At 34.7% G+C, this 20,941-nt stretch overlaps 1 protein-coding gene across 1 annotated transcript; it reads left to right on the forward strand.

The window, feature by feature from the left end:
• The first annotated feature begins 16,749 nt into the window (after positions 1-16,749).
• LOC130590469 (uncharacterized) lies at positions 16,750-18,708 on the forward strand. Its single transcript, XM_057392914.1, has 2 exons — positions 16,750-16,757; positions 17,118-18,708. Exons 1-2 carry the CDS (start codon positions 16,750-16,752, stop codon positions 18,706-18,708), a joined length of 1,599 nt encoding a protein of 532 aa, XP_057248897.1.
• Positions 18,709-20,941: the final 2,233 nt, after the last annotated feature.

Genomic DNA, 20,941 nt, shown 5'->3' on the forward strand with positions numbered 1-20,941 from the left:
ATTGCGTTCTTGTATGAGGTTATTTTTTCACTCTTCTCTAATCTTATACTTTTTATTACATTGTGTTTTTATAAAATTATATCTTCATAATATTATTCTAATCTATGTGTTAAACATATTTTGTAGGTCTTATGGGAAAAAAAAACATGAAGATTGGCTTGGAGCCTTGGACTTGGAAATGAATGTCAAAGGAAGAGGAGTTGTTGTTTGTGTGTTTGTGTAAAACTTTGTTGTTTGTGTGTTTGTGTAGAACTTTGTCAAAGTTGTTGTGACTTGCAAACTTTGTTTTTGATGTGAACTTTGTTAAACTTGTTATCAACTTTTTTTTTCTTTAAAGTTTGAACTTCGAAATATGCATTTCGTTCGTTGGAAAAAACTAGAAATTCGATATTGGAAGCAAGTGTTCGGTAATGTACTAGAAATATTTTCGAGCTTTTTCGAGCCGAACAATTCGCGAACTCTTTCGGGCCGAGCCTCGAGCCGAGCCGAATTTTTTTTTCCGAACTCGAGCCGAACCCAGATTTTCGAGCTCGACGAGCTTCGAGCTCGAGCCGAGCTCGGACCCTCACATTCTCGAGCCGAGCCGAGCCTGAACCTGTTCGGTCTCGGTTCGGCTCGTTAACACCCCTAATCCCCATACTTAGGTTGCAGGTTATAAATCACCAGTTGGACTTGATCCTCCTGGGATGGCCTATTAATCATTTGTGTAGCTTTTCCCCTCTATCTGTTAAGGAAGGTGACGAAATCTTCGTTGGAATTCTGTTTAGTTTATTCCAACCCATGAAGGCCAATGGGAAGCTGAGTATTGTATATATATTATTTGTGAAACTCTTCTCTGACGTAGTCCCAGTCATTCAGCTCAGCTTTGTTCACTGATTTGAACCATTTGGCTGGATGTGCATCCAAAGTTAAAGGAAAAACATAAGAAAACAGGTACTTGCTCATGCCCTTGAGAGCCATAGAGATGGAAAAAGCTCTCAGATGATCATTCGGGTCTTCGACCCCCTTGAATTTGGGAGGTCACCCAATGTTACCTTTTTAGGGAGCTTGTCCCTCATTTCAAGATCAATGATGTCTTGGCCATGAGCCTGACCCTCGAGCAAAGGGATTGACTAGATCAATTACTCTAGTTTCTCAAACCTTAGTTCTGTCTCGATCTTATTAGGAGGTGGTGTTGGCGAAGGAGTGTCATCTTGCGCTTCTTCCTCAGTTAGTTTCACTCTCATTTCCTTAATCTCCTTGTCTTGTTCCGCAAGACGAGAGTTCATTAGTTAAAGCTGGACAATAATGGCACTGAGTTGTTCATTAGCGTCTCCAATTTCAGATGATGATTTATACGAGCAAAAGGATTCGACTGAGAATGTGAGAATGCATTTGACGAGTCTGGGAGTAGGCTGACCTTGTATCCTCTTTGTCGGGCGTTCCCAAGTTATAATCTGATGCGTGGCTAAGGTCCTTTAGGGATGAGTCCTAGTTTTGTTAGGACATCAATGTAGTATCCTAGTTCTGTTAGGAGACTATGTAGTTTAATTGCTTTTTAATTGCTTTAATTTAAATACATGTTTAAGTGATGAAGGAATCCTATTATACTTAGGAGTCTAATTCCTTTGTCATTGAGTCTAATTAGGTGTCTTATTTTTATGTTTATCTTAAAATAGGCGTGTGAATTAGATAGATTAGTTAGTTTGTTATTTATCTTTATCCTTTAAGATAAAGATAGATAAGTTTGTCCCCTCAAAAAAAAAAAAAAGATAGATAAGTTTGTTAGTTGTTATTTATCCTTTAAGCTTTACTAGTTTTAATAGGTTTAGGAATCTTGTACTATATATATAAGATTTCGGCCATATGAATAAAGGGAGTTGTTTTTTGTTTAAAGATTAAACATAAGTTTATGACTGATTTTGGACGTACTTAATTCCAAGATTTCATTGTTTTTAGAGAGTGAATCTAAATACAAGAGCCTTAGATTTAGGCGAGTGAAACCTAAAACTAAGCGAGATTTGCGTGAGTTAGTGAGTGAAGCTAATAAACCAATCTCAGATCCTTTCCTAATTCAAGTTTAAGGTGAGTGAAGCCCTAAAAGTGAATTAGAACCCTTAGTGGAGATTAACTGAGTGAAGGTTATTCGAAGCTAAGCAGATTTCGTTCGCGGAATCATATCATAATCTCACGATCCATCCTAAACAGAAATTGAATGGGCCTCGTAAATTTTGAGAAATGATGCTTCCGAAATGAGACATAGAGACGAGGGATGGAGAGATGGGAATGGAGATGGGAAATGAGAAATGCAAAATGAGAGATGAGAAATGAGGATGCAAGTGGACATGGTAATGGGAAACGATTAGCAATGGGTATGATTATGGTTATGGTGGTGACATGGGCCTAACACATATGCATATGCAGATGTGAACTGGGCATATACTAGACTATGCAAGCAAAATGCACTGAATGACTAGGCTTTTGTGCTAGTTTCACTGGACTTAACGGATTGCCTTTATGGACTTATGGGTGCTTGGCTTCGCCAAACTCGATGATTTTTTGCCATTATGGATCTAGGGTAGACTAGCTTCATTAGACTCAAGGATTTGGACTGCTAGAGATGTAAGGTAGGAGTAGCTTTGCTAAACTCGGAGGGTGCCTTTATGGTCTTGGGGATGACTAGCTTTGCTAGGTCGATCAAGGTGTCGTTATGGACTTAAAGGGTACCATTATGGACTTAAAGGGTGTCGTTATGGTCTTATATGATGTTGTTATGGACTTAAAGGGTGTCGTTATGGTCTTAAGGGTGACTAACTTCGCTAAGTCAAGGTGTCGTTATGGACTTAAAGGGTGATATTATGGTCTTAAGAGTGACTAGCTTCGCTAAGTCAAGGTGCCGCTATGGACTTAAAGGGTGTCGTTATGGTCTTATAGGATGTCGTTATGGACTCAAAGCATGTCGTTATGGACTTAAAGGGTGCAGTTATGGACTTAAAGGGTGTCGTTATGGACTTATAGGGTGCTAGCTTCGCTAGACTTAGGGTGCGTTCTCTTCAACTTAAAAAATTAAGTTTCAGGTCCAATAAGTTCAGATAAGTTTAGATAAGTTCAGATAAGTTACAATCAGGTCCAATCAGGGCAATAAGTTCCAATTAGGTCTAATAAGGTCCAATAAGTTCCAATCAGGTGCAATAATAAGTTCCAATCAGGTCTAATAAGGTACATTAAGTTCTAATCAGGTGCAATAAGTTTCAATGGGGTCCAATAAGGTCCAAATAGTCAATATTCAATAAACATTTGTATTATTGTCCATTATTTTATTATTCATATCACTATTAGTTGATTATGTTATTATTAAAATTTTAATTAAAGTACCACAATGATTACATAGTATTATACTTGTATTATTGTCTATTATTGTATTAAATATATGTATTATTGTCTATTATTTTATTCTTCATATTACTATTAGATGATTATGTTATTATTAGAATTTTTTTATTAAAGTACCACAATGTATAGTATTATACTTGTATTATTGTATATTATTTGATTATTCATATTACTATTAGCTGATTCTATTATTATTAAAAAATATTATAATCATGGTCAAATAAGGTTAACAATAATAATCATTATAATTTTAATATTTTGCAATTTATCTTTAAATAACTAAAGATAACATATTTTCGTTAGTAATAACAATGAATGATATAAATGTTATCAATTCTTCATTATCATCACCGGAGAAAAGAACAGAAGGAAGAAAGGAGAAGAAAGGAGAAATAATGAAGAAAGGAAGGCTTTCTTTTGGCTACTTGGAACTTTGAGATTTTTTTCTCTTTTTTTTTCTCCCTCCTTTATAATAATGTATTATGTGTAATTGGGTAGTAAATACAAGTAACAAGTGAGAGATGAAAGTAGAGTGAGAGATATGGAGTTAATGCATTATACTACCTTAAAGTAAATAAAAGTGGAGTGAGAATTAATGCGTTCTACTACTTTTGTCATAAATTTTTCATTTGTGTCAATTTCTCACTTGTTAGCCATAAATTTTAATCGACTTTTGAATTTCTACAAGTGTTTTATGAAATCAAAACAAGACTATTAGATATATTAGTGGTGAAAGTTATGTATAGGCAAATATATTAACAATAATTTTTTTTTTGTTAAATTATTTATCATAAGAGATAATTAATAATAATTATTTTTTTGAAGGACGAATTTTAATAATTATTAATTCATAATAAATTTTGAGCGGTAGTATTTACGTTAGTGGTAATATTTATGTTATTACTCGTTAATTTTTTGTCTAATAAGGTCAAATAAGTTTCAATCAGGTCCAATAAGGTCTAATAAGTTTCAATCAGGTCCAATAAGGTATAATAAGTTTCAATCAGGGCCAATAAGGTATAATAAGTTTCAATCAGGTCAATAAGTTTCAATCAGGTCCAATAAGTTCCAACCAGGCTCAATCAGGTCCAATCAGGTTTAATAAGTTCCAATCAGTTCAGTTCAGGTTCAATAAGTTCAGTTCAGATAAGTTCAGGGTCAATAAGTTGAAGAGAACGCACCATGGTTCGGACTTCGTCCTATATGGTTTGGAAGTGGACTTGATTAGATTTAAGAAACGAGTTGGGCCTTATATGGACCTAATTTTGGACTTAGTCCTATATTGGTTTGAAGTTAGACTTGAAAATGTATATGGGCTTGACGTTGAATTGGAATAGACTTGGATTAGGCTTGACATAGACTAGGGTTCACCTAGATTTGATTTGAATTTTCAGTTCTAGAGCCAAAGATTATAGTTATAGAAGGAGCAGTCGAAAATATTCTGGAGCATCTTCGGGGTTAGGTATGGTTCCCCCAATGATCGTTGTACCAAGTACTTTCCGGCGATCTTTAATATGATCCGATTCATAAGTAAGCATCTCTTGTAAAATATGAGCACCACCAAATCCTTCTAGATCCCAAACCTCCATTTCTCCTACATGTTGTCCTCCTTGCTTGGCTCTTCCCCAAAGGATGAGTTGTTGTGTAACAAGTGCATAATGTCCACTAGACCATCCATGGATTTTATCATCAACTTGATGAATTAATTTCTTAGAACTATATGGGCCTAAGATGGACTATAATGCTGGCATGCCTAATATGAATGCATGGAGTCAAATTAGATGGACCTAATATGAATGCAAAATGGACTCTAATGCATATGGGCCTAGCTAGATGGATTGAAGTTGGATGATTGGATTGGATAAAGGTGTTTAAACTAGGTTTAGAATTTTCAAATTTTGGTTTTGAAATAAACCCCTTGTTGTAATCTTTTGTAAGGAAAAGATGATGTTTTAACTTTAAAGATGTTTTTGTAAATGTCATGTATGATAATGATTAATAAATTCTTCTGGAAAAAGGCAGAATAGACATGGGTGTATGATTAATTTTGAAAAAGCAAGTTTGAAAAATTGATTGAATATGGTAAGGTAAGATTTATAGGAAATGTTAGTTGAACAACAGTGATGAATTGTGAAGAGGTAAACATGTATGACAACTCTAACTCTACAATGACCACTTTAAATGCAGTTTTTAGGACAAACTCGACCTTGCATGAAAAGGCTGTTTTTTCTTGAATTAGGTGAAACTCCTAAAATGACCACTTTTTTTAGCGAATACAGACAGATAAACATAGGACTAAACGTAGAATCATCCATTACGATGACTATACCAGCGAAAAGACTGTGACGCACAGACTATACGTGCCACGCAGCATTGTTGCGCGTGTCGCACAGCCGTGCGTCTGGCGCGCGAGTGGTGCGCCGGGCGCAACCTAATGCGCTTGGCGCACTACTCCCCAACAGGTTTTTTTCGGGGATTTAGGCGACGTATTGGCCAATTGACCATTTTTTATTGTTCGTTAGACGCAATCTTTGGAACGACTCATAATAATGACAATCTGACAACCTAATAACAGGAAAAAATTGCAATCACAAGCAAATGTCATATAACATGGATGCAAAGTTGCAACCTAAATTCCAGTTCTATTTTTGAAACTATTTCTCAGGTTTAGGTTCAATCTGAAAAGGGTAGGTGACTAAGAGATTGATCCCACGCTTCGTACCTCTGCTGAAAGAGGTGGCGATGTATAAGAAGAACTCCAATTCTCAAGTCAGGAACAAGGGAACACTTTCATGGTTGGGTAAGTTTGCTTATAACTAAGATCCAACAATATCACTCAAGAAGCTTTTTGGAAGGACAAAATGGAAACCCCCCGAGGGTGACCTCACACATAGAACATGTGCTAATGAGGCAAAGTAGAGTGTCCTTATAGTGGCTGATTAAAAGCCATGCATATGCAAAACTGTATATTATTCAAAGGCATAAATATAAGAATGAATCGTATTTTTCAAGTTTGACCCACTAATTTAAAACAAATTAATTTTTTTAAAATCTTCCCCAGTGAAGTCGCCAAATTGTATGCGTGTTTTTATTTCGTCTATGCGGTGTGAGCACGTATTATATTTGACTACCCTAATGTTAAGGTTTTATTGAAAATTGTTTTAAAAGAATCGCCAATAATTCTTTTTAGGAAAAATCATAAACCTAATTGGATATAGGAAAACTGTAGGGAGAAATTACGGACTTATCCAATGTAGATTTTTCCGTCATAACTCCATAGATGGTGAAAGTGAACCAAATATTCAGTTTGGGGGTGAGGGTACAATACAGTTAGGAACCATATTGCCCATTATTGGCCTCTACTAAATATCGATTCATTACTGATTTTATGCCAAAAAATAATCATATAATATTTTTATATACCCTAAAAATATTTAGTCTAAGTTGGTTTAGGAAACACATAGAAAGACTATTTTTTAGTGATATTTCATTATGCAATCAATTTACAGGGAACCTAGCTTAATATTTTTCCGTCATGACTCCATAGATGGTCTAAGCAGGTTGTCTAAATTAATCTGATTAATATTAACACAATTCTTTAGGTCTTGATTAGCAAAAATAACATGTGGGTGATAAAAGCAATAAAGCAAGACAATCATAAAATATTCATAGAATGATCAGGCAAATATATATAATGTATGAAAATAAATAAAGGGAAAGAAAAAGGTTTAGAATATACAATTAAACGATTTTATATTAAAGATCTACATCATGAAAGAAACAGCTAGTAACTTCAATATAAAAATAAACAATTTATTAGGACCCTCAATATTATACCGTGGCTTGGGTCTATGAGTGTAATCCCCCGTAGTTTTATGAATTTATAAATATATTTTAGTATTTTAGTATTTATATTTAAACATAATTTAGTTTGAAATGATTTATTTATTTAAAGAAGGTTGACCATTTTGAAAGTCAAAGAAATTATTTTAAAGGATTTAAGGAAGTTAAAAATATTTTGTTTAGGCATGCTTTGAAAAATGTTTGAAATACTAATTTGATTTGGAAAAGAAGTTTAAATGGGCTTGAGGAACCCAAAATTCTAAGTAGATTAGGAAAAGGATTTATATTGATGTTAAGAGTTCTAATTCATTAATCCTATTCATCATCAAACTTTATTTGTACCGAATCTCCTTTTCCTATGCCCAAAAGGAAAAAACTCTTTATAAATACCTTAGACCCAATTATTTTACCACACAAAAAAATTATTATCTTCTCTATCCTCATAACAACCGACCATAGTCTCTCTCCTCTTCCCACGTGATTTCTTTCTTTTTCCTCTCAAGTTTTCTTTCTTCTTCGTCTTCTTCAAGTAACGCTTTCTTCTTCGCCAGAAGCTTCACCACATCTCTTCAACCGCCGTTTTCCTCGTGCACCGCTGCTGCGAGGCGTGGTGTTCCTTATTCTAGCACCTCCTTGTCTCTTGTTCTTTGATTTGTTGTTAATTTCTTTGCTTCTTCCTCAAGTTTCAATTATAGATCACGTTTTTATGCTTTATTTTAGTACTAATTATGATTAATAACTTTAATTTACTGTTTTAATGATTAATCGTGGATTATATATCACGTATTAAAAGAATAAAATTTCAGATTTGACTATTATTTTTATATTGAGTTTTTTTATTATCAAAGCATGGATTTTTAGGGTGTTAAATATTGAAAAATCATTGTAGCATGTTATAAACTATGAGATTGATTTAAATTATGAATTTAAGCATGTTTAAGAATGTTTAATGAGACTTTTATAATTTATAAGTTGCTGAAATTTTAGAAAAGGCCTTAATAATGGAGTTTTAAGGATTTTAATTACTAGTATGGTAGTACTATGCTAGATATTAAAAGTAATTGAAGCTTCAATAGTAAAAACAACTTTTAAACATTTTTAAAGGGGATTTAAAGTATTTTAAAGTTGCTGTATTTTGTTTAGAGTATTGATTTTGATTTATATTGATTATTTTAGGCGGAGATTATTTAGTAGGTGACTTTTAAGTGATTAAAGGTGGCCTATCATTTGGTTTACACAAGGTACGTACATACTTATATATGTGATATAGTATCATGATTTTAAGAAGGAAAAATTGTAGTATCATGTATAGGAACTTTATAAGTTCATATGTGATTTCTAGTATGATTGGATTTTACATGTTTTATGCCTGTGTGCAAACATGCTGATTATGAGATTTGACTATGAGTTAAAGATTATCATGTTTGTATGAAATTATTGATGCAAGCATGTGGATGGGAACTTTAGCTATTGATTCACATGGGGTAATTAATATATTAATTGAGATTGAATCATGTTGAATCACGTGCGTCTTCCCTTGCAGTATTACTGTCACTACTTTATAAGGACTGTGGGTCTTATTTGGCAAGTTGATAAGTTGTGCCTTTGAAAGGTAAGATTGATTGTTGGCTAAGTTCAATAAATTAAGAAAGATTGAAATTAAAGAAAGTAATCTTGGACTGTAAGTTGTGTGATCACTTATTAAATCCTAAGATAAAAGAAGTTCAGTTATGAATGTTTGATTTGCTATTGTTGTGTTACTTGTGTGTGTCATACAGTAATAAATTCTAAATCACATAAAGTGTAACTTTGGCTTTTTCTGGAAAATGGATTGATCACCATTCCTATTTTTCAAAGGTCCCTCGATATCGCAGGTCATTCTGAAATACGAAGTCGCGCTCGTATTTCGTCTTTCTAGGTGAATGCAAGTTTAGGTAAGACAACTAGGTCCAATAACTATTTCATTAAAGTAATAAAAAGATGATTAAAGTTTAGCTCAGTGGAAGTTATCTGCAGAATGTTATATTGTTATATTATTATTTATCCCTGTATATTATTTATTACTATCATGTTAGGAACTTTTATGTAATACTATGTAGTACTCAGCTTTGCTGATAACGTGCTTTGTTTGTGATTGTTGATCATGGCTTTGCCTTATTGATCATATGATGACCCATTTTGGTGAGCAGATTCTCTAGAGCATTGACATTTACAGGTTCGCGGATGTTGCATCATTGGGAATCTGGGAATGGAGAGCTTGTGTAACATATTATTATATTTACTACCTTAGTAGGAACATATTATTATAAGTTAGTTTGAAATAGACATTTATAGTGTGTTTGGTTTTAAGTACTTGTTTATTTATTATATTAAAGTATGAAGTTTAGTTATATGTTTTCAGCTACAAAATTCTGAATAAGCCAATACATTATCAGACGGGCGATAATGCTTGGGTAATTCTCTATGTTTTATACTAAAAAAGATATTTATGAAAAGGGAGAATTATCGGGGGTGTTACAATGAGATTAACAACCTTTGCGACGAGCATCCTGAAGCCTGCAAATCTGAATGTATGTAGATTGAATGTATTTGTATTTGAGAGGAATGAGTTTTGTAGGGAGGTTTTGTAATTCGTAGACAGGTGTTCGTAAAGTATTCTTCGACTTTGAAGTGTGTTAATATGAGAAATCCATCCTAAAATCTGCACCGAAATTAAGCCTATCTATAAGGAAAACAGAGCTGCGCCTCAAGCGCCAGCTGCACCTAGCGCAACTGACGTGTCAAGCGCATGACGCGGCATGCCCAGTAAAAAGCGTACACGTGGCACACATTTTGAAAAAGATTAAAAAGAAACTTCACGTCTCACGCAGAGACCTGCGCGTGATGCAGGACTCTGAATGAGTCAGAAATCCACATGCCAGGTACAAAATAGTGCACCTGGCACAGGTGGACAGAGCTGCGACTAATGCACTGACGTGCTAGCGCACCAACCTGGCTCCTGACATGCCTTTGCCAGCTTTATTTAAAATGCGTTTAAAAGATTTCTATTATCCTTTAATTATGGATATCTGCTTTTATGGGACAATGTAAAAAAATTTCTTTTTAACATATTTATTTATTGAAATAAATCAATTAATTGAGCTTTTCAACTAATTATCATGAATAATTAATTACTCTTTAAAATAGAGTTTAACACTTTTCAAAATGATTTTGGATGGCTTTTCAGACTGCTCTACCCTTGGGTCAGACCAATTAAGACCACGGTATGTTTCATCATTAGATCCTTAAATGAAAAGACATTATTATGTGTCTACAGTTATGCATGAATGTTTTTCTATTCAAGTATTAAATTCATGATAAATAGTTCTCTTTATTGATTTTTTTTTCTATTGTAGTAATCATGTCTGAAAACAACAACTCAAATAATTTATCCACTAAATACCTGAGCAGGATAAGCTGTTTGGGACAAACTTCTTAGATTAGCAAAGGAACATAAGAATTGTTCTAATGCAAGAGAAAAAGCAGTTTATCATCACTAGTTTATCATCAACAACTCATCGTATTCCTTAGGGAATTTAATTTTTCTTTTTTTTCATCTCTTTTAATTAGGGTTGCAATTTCTTTTATTTCTTCCTTTTTATTTCATCCTCTGTAATTGATTTGTTATAATTTCTGGTTTATTTGGCTACAATTTTATGTTTTCCTTTGGTTTATTTGGCTGTAGATCTTTTTATTTTCTTCATTGCTTTCGTTGCAACAAAAACCCATGGACTATTATGCGTGGTGGTTCAGTATTGATGCGAAATTGAACTCCTCTCACGTGTGTGTTTAGAAGAACCAATAACACAATGCGGCGGAAAACGAACGAACAATGGATATAGACTTTTAGTCGAAAGAAAAGCTCTTAAAACTAAAAGAATTGTTTGATAAACACAACTCAATGAAGAATGGTGTTTAGGATAGTATAAACTATATGCTAAAAGAATCTCCACTCTTAAAGCTAGTAGTTTGCTTAAGTTTTCACAAGCTTTACTCACTTATGATTGCTTAAGGTTCTAAAACAAGTTAAAGGCTTCACTCACCTTAAACATGATTTAGGATGGATTTGAGAGTATTTTAATTAGCTTCACTCACTAATTATCCTAACTCTCTCTCAAATTAAGCTTCACTCACTTAACTTAAGGGTTTTGAGATTAAGTTCACTCCTTAACCACAAGATGAAATTTTGGATTTAACGCTCCAATTTTTCTAATAAGCACATAGCTCAATTTTCAACATTCCAATCTGATTTTCATTCATGCTTAAGTTACATATATATAGTACATGGACTAAAAAGACTTACTACAAAATAAACTAAGTCTAATACACTAGGAGATTAAATAAAGCAAAAGAACTACAAAAGATCTCCTAAAGGCTGCCATAGTCTTCCTCCTAGCTTCCCTTGGATGTGAAGCTTCTAAGGTGCAGCAACAAGGGTCCAATGAGATTATTTCCTTCACTTGAAGACTCCTCCTTTCAAGAGAACTCATCATTGCTGCAGCACACCTACTTGGACATCCAACTTGGCACAATTACATCCTAGGCTAAGTAAGAGTAAAACCGAAATACATGTAACATGTTACAAAAACTGATTTTAGGAGCTAAGTAGCTAACTATTACAATTAATGAAAGTAAAGCATGTTTAGGACTAAACTAACACTAATTAAACATAAGCACCTCAAGCACACACCTCACCAACACCCTTGGGCAGCTACTTGCTTCTTTACTTAGCTTCTCCTCCTTCGTTGCTTAGCATGATCACATTAGCACTAATCTTTAAACCATGAATCTTTCCTTTGTTGTAATTAAGATTAGTACTTTAATAAAACTTGTAACACTTGATCCTAAACCAAGATATAAGCCATATCCAACGGATCTTGTTAGGTAGAATAGGTGATACTACATCTAGAATAAGGATGATCATGTTAGCCATCTTTAATACTCTTGGTACTCTCCCATTTCGTTTCATTCTCCCTTTCTTCAAAAGAATTCGACCTCGAATTCTGTTGTTGGAGCTTGAAGGTTGTGCATAGTCTTTCTTGTTCACCTCCATGCTCTTTAGAATTGGTGCAGCATCATTTTGTGGTGGTAGGTTTGGTGGTAGTTCTATGACAACAACTTTCAAAAAGACTTCCTTCAAATCAGGATTTTCTACCTCCACTCCCTCGTTTGTTTTTGCATCCAATTCACACACACTTGTGTGTTCTTCTCCTTGATCAGCACTAACTTCACTTTCTCCTTTTGATTGATGCTTCTCTATTAATAGAGACACCTTCTCCTTGTGAAGTTTTTGCTTCTTATCTTCTTGCATTTGTTGTCTCAAGAATTGAACCTTTTGAGTAGCTTCTTGCATTCGAACAAAAGCTTCAACTAGTGCATCCATATTAACAACAATACAACTTATAGAAGGTCACAATGAACTACTATGACAACGAATACAAACGGAAGAAAGAAAAAAAATTCTGCCTAGAAACTGCCCAGAATTGGACTATAACTTCGAATTTCAAAACCTAATCAAATCAACTTCAAATTGAATGAAATTTTGTGAGAACGTAGAACTGTATGTCCCCAACCTTCTACAAAAATTTCACATGACAATTCCAAGCCAATTGATTGCAGTTTCAATTTTCTTACAACTGGTCCAGATTAATCCGGTTTTGGACCACTTAAGAAAAATGCGCTGATTATGCTATCAAATGATCACCAAAAGTTATGAAATTTTACAGACACAAACTAGACGTAACAATAACCACTTTCAAAAAAAGAATCACCCAAAAATTCGATCTGAGATGTGAGAACCTCGCGTTCAAAGTTACCTCAAAAATCTGTCTCTTACGGGTTGCTTCTTCTGCTTCTTTTTTTTTGGTTTTTCTTCTTCTCCAAGAACGTCTATGTGCCAAGAGGACTTAGATGCCTTAGCTCTGATACCACTTGATGCGAAATTGAACTCCTCTCACGTGTGTGTTTAGAAGAACCAATAACACAATGCAGCGGAAAACGAACGAACAATGGATATAGACTTTTAGTAGAAAGAAAAGCTCTTAAAACTAAAAGAATTGTTTGATAAACACAACTCAATGAAGAATGGTGTTTAGGATAGTATGAACTATAAGCTAAAAGACACCTCTTTAAGCTTCTAATTCGGTTTTAGCTAAGGAAGTGAATCTCCACTCTCAACCTTAACTAAGAGTTTTAATTAACAAAATAAGTGAATCACTCTCAAATCTTGTTAATTGGATTGAACACTTGTAGTTTTACCTCCCAAGTAATTCGTGCAAAGTTAGAACATAAAAAACTTGGTTTTAAGTCTTTAAACACAACGGTTTGTAATCTTTGTTTTTCAACTTCAAAATCTCTCTGATTTTCATTCATGTTCCAAGTTACATATATATAGTACATAGCTTACAAGTCTTACTACAAAAGAAACTAAGTCTAATACACTAAGGAAACCAAACAAAGCTAAAATACTACAAAAGATCTCCTAGAGCAGCTGAAAACATCCACTTGTTTCATCCACTTGTTTTCCTTGGATGTGAGGTTCTAAGTAGCAGCAAAAGAGAAGCAATGGGAGCCTTTCCTCCTTGTGAAGAATCCTCTAATCAAGAAAGCTTATGATGGCCTAGCTGCACCACTTGGGCGTCCCACATAGCATACATCCTAGGCTAAGTAAACAAAACCGGTTTACAAGCAATATGTTACAAAATAACTGATTTTGGAGCTATGTAGCTAACTATTACAATTAGTGAAAGTAAAGCATGATTAGTGTGAATGTAAAGCATGTTTAGGACTTGATTAACACTAATTAACAACAAGCACCTCAAGCACACACCTCACCAACACCCATGGGCAGCTGCTAGCTTACTTAGCTTCTCTTCCTTCACTTGTTAAAATCAGTGAAATGACGTCTCAAAGTAAAGGCTACTGTCACTTCGTTTCTTCATCAAATGTCACCAAATTTGGTAGGATCAAAATTCAAGATTTTAGCAATCCAACAAAAAAAGAATCAGTGAAAAATGATTTATAGATTGCTCACAATAGCGAAAACAATTTTGCTGCGCTAGAATCTCTGAGAACGTGAACATCTTCACTTCTACTGTCCTTCATGCAGCCTTTAGAGATCATTGCTTTTAAAGATATATCATTTGGTTGCCTTCCACTATTTAAGCCCTTAATTCCCTTCTTAATCCACAAGATTAACCATATCCATAGATTAAAAAGACCTACGGACATCTTTGGACTAATAAGGCCTTTCCATTTCGCATCATACTCGCCTTGTTGGGAGAAAATTCGACCTCGAATTTTGTTGTTGGAGCTTGAAGGATGTGCATAGTCTTTCTTGGTCACCTCCATGCTCTCTAGAATTGATGCAGCATCATTTTGTGGTGGTAGGTTTGGTGGTAGTTGTTCTATGACAACAACCTTCAATAAGACTTCCCTCAAATCAGGATTTTCTACCTCCACTCCCTCGTTTGTTTTTGCATCCAATTCATATGCACTCTCGTCTTCTTCTTCTGGACCATAGACTTTACTTTCACCTTCAAATTGTTGCATCTCTATTTCTTCAGTCCTCTTCTCCATGGAAAGTTGTTGTGCCTTTTCTTCTTGCATTTGCTGCTTCAAGAATTGAACCTTTTGAGTAGCTTCTTGCACTCGTGCAAAAGCTTCTTTAAAACCCAAAGGTAATTCTAATGTAGCAACTAGTTCATCCATATTAATAACAATACAAGATATGGAAGTTCAAGATGAACTATAATTATAATCAGTACAAACAAAAGAAAAAAAATTCTGCCTAGAAACTGCCCAGAATTGCACTATAACTTCGAATTTCAAAACCTAATCAAATCAACTCCAAATTGAATGAAATGTTGTGAGAACGTACATATATATATCCCCAACCCTCTACAAAAATTTCACATGAAAAATCCAAGACAATTGATTGCATTTTCAATTTTCTTACAACTGGTCCAGATTAATCCGGTTTTGGACCACTTAAGAAAAACGCACTGATTATGCTATCAACTGATCACCAAAAGTTATGAAATTTTACAGACACAAACTAGACATAAAAATAACCACTTTATAAAAAAGAATTACCCAAAATTCGATCTGAGATGTGAGAACCTCGCGTTCAAAGTTACCTCAAAAATCTGTCTCTTACGGGTTGCTTCTTCTGCTTCTTCTTTTTTTGGTTTTTCTTCTTCTCCAAGAACGTCTAAGTGCCAAGAGGACTTAGATGCCTTAGATCTGATACCACTTGATGCAAAATTGAACTCCTCTCACGTGTGTGTTTAGAAGAACCAATAACACAATGCAGCGGAAAACGAACGAACAATGGATATAGACTTTTAGTAGTAAGAAAAGCTCTTAAAACTAAAAGAATTGTTTGATAAACACAACTCAATGAAGAATGGTGTTTAGGATAGTATGAACTATAAGCTAAAAGACTCCTCTTTAAGCTTCTAATTCGGTTTTAGCTAAGGAAGTGAATCTCCACTCTCAACCTTAACTAAGAGTTTTAATTAACAAAATAAGTGAATCACTCTCAAATCTTGTTCATTGGATTGAACACTTGTAGTTTTACCTCCCAAGTAATTCGTGCAAAGTTAGAACATAAAACACTCGGTTTTAAGTCTTTAAACACAACGGTTTGTAATCTTTGTTTTTCAACTTCAAAATCTCTCTGATTTTCATTCATGTTCCAAGTTACATATATATAGTACATAGCTTACAAGTCTTACTACAAAAGAAACTAAGTCTAATACACTAAGGAGACTAAACAAAGCTAAAATACTACAAAAGATCTCCTAGAGCAGCTGAAAACATCCACTTGTTTCATCCACTTGTTTTCCTTGGATGTGAGGTTCTAAGTAGCAGCAAAAGAGAACCAATGGGAGCCTAATTGAACTCCTCTCACGTGTGTGTTTAGAAGAACCAATAACACAATGCGGCGGAAAACGAACGAACAATGGATATAGACTTTGAGTAGAAAGAAAAGCTCTTAAAACTAAAAGAATTGTTTGATAAACACAACTCAATGAAGAATGGTGTTTAGGATAGTATGAACTATAAGCTAAAAGACTCCTCTTTAAGCTTATAATTCGGTTTTAGCTAAGGAAGTGAATCTCCACTCTCAACCTTAACTAAGAGTTTTAATTAACAAAATAAGTGAATCACTCTCAAATCTTGTTAATTGGATTGAACACTTGTAGTTTTACCTCCCAAGTAATTCGTGCAAAGTTAGAACATAAAACACTCGATTTTAAGTCTTTAAACACAACGGTTTGTAATCTTTGTTTTTCAACTTCAAAATCTCTCTTTCATTCATACTTTGAGCTGCTTATATGTAGTACATAACTTAGAACAACTTACTACAACATAAACTAAGCTAATACACACTAAGGGATTAAACAAAGCACAAAAATTACAAAAGATCCCCCTAAGGGCTGCTGCTGCCGTAGCCTTCCCTTGCTTGTGAAGCTTGTTTTTAGAGGTCCAATGAGAAGGTTTCCTTCAAGTGAAGACTCCTCCCTTCAAGGAAACTCATGATTGCTGCAGCATACACTTGGACAACCAACTTGGCACAAGTTACATCCTAAGCTAAGTAAAGGAAAACCGAAATACATGTTTAAGTGTTACAAAAACTGATTTTAGGAGCTAAGTGATTAACTATTACAATTAGTGTAAGTAAAGCATGATTAGAACTAAACTAACACTCATTAAACAAAAATACCTTAAGCACACTCCTCCCTAACTCCCTAAGGCAGCTACGTGCTTGTTCACTTAGCTTCTCCTCCTTTGTTCCTTAACATGATCAAACTAGCACTAATCTTTAGTCCATGAAGTTCTCCTTTGTTGTAATTAAGATTAGTGCTTAGTAGTACCTCTTGGTGTGCATTTGATTTCACATCATCCTCCCCTTCTTCAAAAGGAATTGTCCTCAATTCTAGCACATCTTCATCTTCTAAGGCTGATGATAGAGGATTGAAGATAGAAGTCCCGGAGTTTGACGGAGCTAGTGATCCGGAAACATACCTTGAATGGGAACGATCTTTAGAACGTTTCTTTGATTACAAGGATACTCCACATGAGAGGAAATATAAGGTTGCTGTTTTGAAGTTAACCAAATATGCATCAATTTGGTTAGATGGCGTGAAGAGACAAAGGATAAAGGAGGACAAATCCAAGATTGCTACATGGGATAAATTGAAGAAGCAATTAAGGAAGCGTTTTGTGCCAACTAACTACAAACAAAATCAGTATGTTAGATGGTCCACACTCAAGCAAGGCGCCATGTCCATGGAGGAGTACATCAAGGAGTTTGAGAAGCTTTCCATTGTTTGTGAAATAGAAGAAATGGAGGAGCAAAAGCTAGGTCGATTCCTAGGAGGCCTAAATGAAGATGTACGAGAGAAAGTGGAGGTGTATCCATACCTTACTTTCGATGAAGCTTGCAAAGTGGCTCTCAAAATTGATGGCCAAAAGAAGAAATCAGTTGTAAGTAAGTCTTATTCAAAGCCATTTAGTACTTTTAAAGCTAATCCTAGTACTAGTAACTTTGATAAGAACAAAAAAACCGATTTCACTAAGAAAGATAAGGAGAAGGTTGTAGATGATAAATCTTTAAAAGTGAAATGTTTTAAGTGTCAAGGCTATGGTCATTTTCAATCTGCTTGTCCTACTAAAAGAGTCATGACCATAAGAGACATAGAGGAGATAGAAGAATTGGAAAAAGAATCTCTTTTAGAGATGGAACATGATAAAATCGAAAGTGAAGAGGAGGATGTATGTAAGCTAGAAATGGAGGGTGAAACTTTGGTTCTTAGAAGGTCTTTTTATTCTAATGTTGTGGCTGAAAATGAAGAACAAAGAGAAACCATTTTTCATTCTAAATGCTTAGTGAATAAAAAGCTATGCACTTTGATTATAGATGGAGGTAGTTGTACTAATGTTGCTTCAACTGAATTAGTAGAGAAATTAGCACTACCTACTATCAAACATCCACATCCTTATAAGCTAAAATGGTTAGATGATGATAATGAAGTAAGGGTGAAAAATAGAGTCTTACTCACGTTTTCAATAGGAAATTATCAAGATGAAATTCTATGTGATGTAATTCCTATGACTGCTTGTCATGTGTTACTTGGTAGACCTTGCCAATTTGATCGAAAAGTTATACATGATGGTGCTACTAATGTGTATAAGGTGAATAAGGATGGAAAAATCAAAACCCTACTACCATTACCCCCTTCTAAAATCCGAAACACAAAGCCTAAACCAAAAGAAAACCTAATGTGTGGAAGTGTGTTTTTAGGGAGAAAAAAATTTGAGAGGGAGTTGGAGGCTAATCATGTTGTGTATGTGCTGGTTGCTAAGGAGGTGAATGAAGGAATGGAGGTGGAAGATCCGAAATTGAGGGAGTTGTTGGAGGAGTTTAAGGATGTGTTTTCTAGTTAACTACCACCTGGCCTACCCCCTAAACGTGGAATTGAGCATCAAATTGATTTCATTCCCGGAGCACCAATCCCAAATAAACCTTCCTATAGATGTAATCCCAAAGAAAGTGAGGAACTACAAAGCCAAATCAGTGAGTTGATGGAGAGAGGCTACGTGAGGGAGAGTAAGAGCCCATGTGCTGTTCCGGCGTTGCTTGTGCCAAAGAAGGATGGAACTTGGAGGATGTGTATTGATAGTCGTGCAGTGAACAACATAACCATAAAATACAGATTTCCCATCCCTAGATTAGATGACATGTTATACCACTTGATGCGAAATTGAACTCCTCTCACGTGTGTGTTTAGAAGAACCAATAACACAATGCGGCGGAAAACGAACGAACAATGGATATAGACTTTAGTCGAAAGAAAAGCTCTTAAAACTAAAAGAATTGTTTGATAAACACAACTCAATGAAGAATGGTGTTTAGGATAGTATAAACTATAAGCTAAAAGAATCTCCACTCTTAAAGCTAGTAGTTTGCTTAAGTTTTCACAAGCTTTACTCACTTATGATTGCTTAAGGGTTCTAAAACAAGTTAAAGGCTTCACTCACCTTAAACATGATTTAGGATGGATTTGAGAGTATTTTAATTAGCTTCACTCACTAATTATCCTAACTCTGTCTCAAATTAAGCTTCACTCACTTAACTTAAGGGTTTTGAGATTAAGTTCACTCCTTAACCACAAGAAGAAATTTTGGATTTAACCCTCCAATTTTTCTAATAAGCACATAGCTCAATTTTCAACATTCCAATCTGATTTTCATTCATGCTTAAGTTACATATATATAGTACATGGACTAAAAAGACTTACTACAAAATAAACTAAGTCTAATACACTAGGAGATTAAACAAAGCAAAAGAACTACAAAAGATCTCCTAAAGGCTGCCATAGTCTTCCTCCTAGCTTCCCTTGGATGTGAAGCTTCTAAGGTGCAGCAACAAGGGTCCAATGAGATTATTTCCTTCACTTGAAGACTCCTCCTTTCAAGAGAACTCATCATTTCTGCAGCACACCTACTTGGACATCCAACTTGGCACAATTACATCCTAGGCTAAGTAAGAGTAAAACCAAAATACATGTAACATGTTACAAAAACTGATTTTAGGAGCTAAGTAGCTAACTATTACAATTAATGAAAGTAAAGCATGTTTAGGACTAAACTAACACTAATTAAACGTAAGCACCTCAAGCACACACCTCACCAACACCCTTGGGCAGCTACTTGCTTCTTTACTTAGCTTCTCCTCCTTCGTTGCTTAGCATGATCACATTAGCACTAATCTTTAAACCATGAATCTTTCCTTTGTTGTAATTAAGATTAGTACTTTAATAAAACTTGTAACACTTGATCCTAAACCAAGATATAAGCCATATCCAACGGATCTTGTTAGGTAGAATAGGTGATACTACATCTAGAATAAGGATGATCATGTTAGCCATCTTTAATACTCTTGGTACTCTCCCATTTCGTTTCAAGTATTGCAGCGCTGCAATCTAAGTTGGCGCTTTAATTTTTTCAAATAATTTCATAAACAACAAAACTAATCCGGTTTTCACCAACAATTGAACCAGTTAACTAAACGATGGAACGGTTTTTGAAAATCGGATCAGTTTACCATTACCAACCGCTCCTAGCCCAACTGATCCGATCCAATTTTCTATCACTTAAGCCCAAACTGATCAGATATGTTGGGCTTTTTTTCCACTAGTGTATCATTGATAATACCATCCCTAAACTTTCAATGATCCCTACACTTATAGAGAAAAATCAGATATGTTGGGCTTTTATTCCACTAGTATATCATTGATAATCCCATCCCTAAACTTTCAATGATCCCTACACTTGCAGAGAGAAATGAACATACGAAGCACTCTAATGCTTCAACTAATGTCACTTATCTTATGCTTATCTTATGCTATCCATAATGATCCCAAAGCTATGAAAGCAGTTCTTAAAGTTTGATGTTTACAACATCATTCAAGAGATGAAGAAACTTTTTTAAAGTTCATGAAAGAGTTACGATGTCTGAAACCTCTAAGGCTACCTTCAATTATGCTCTTGAAGAAGGGAAGTCAATGGGTCCTCATGTATTGAAAATGATTGGATTGTTTGACAACATGGAGACACTAAGATTTCTTTTTTGCAAGGAAATTGCAACTATCATTGTTCTTCATTCCGTTCCTGATGG

The sequence above is a fragment of the Beta vulgaris genome, chromosome 2, assembly GCF_026745355.1.
Source record: "Beta vulgaris subsp. vulgaris cultivar EL10 chromosome 2, EL10.2, whole genome shotgun sequence".
Taxonomy (NCBI): domain Eukaryota; kingdom Viridiplantae; phylum Streptophyta; class Magnoliopsida; order Caryophyllales; family Amaranthaceae; genus Beta; species Beta vulgaris.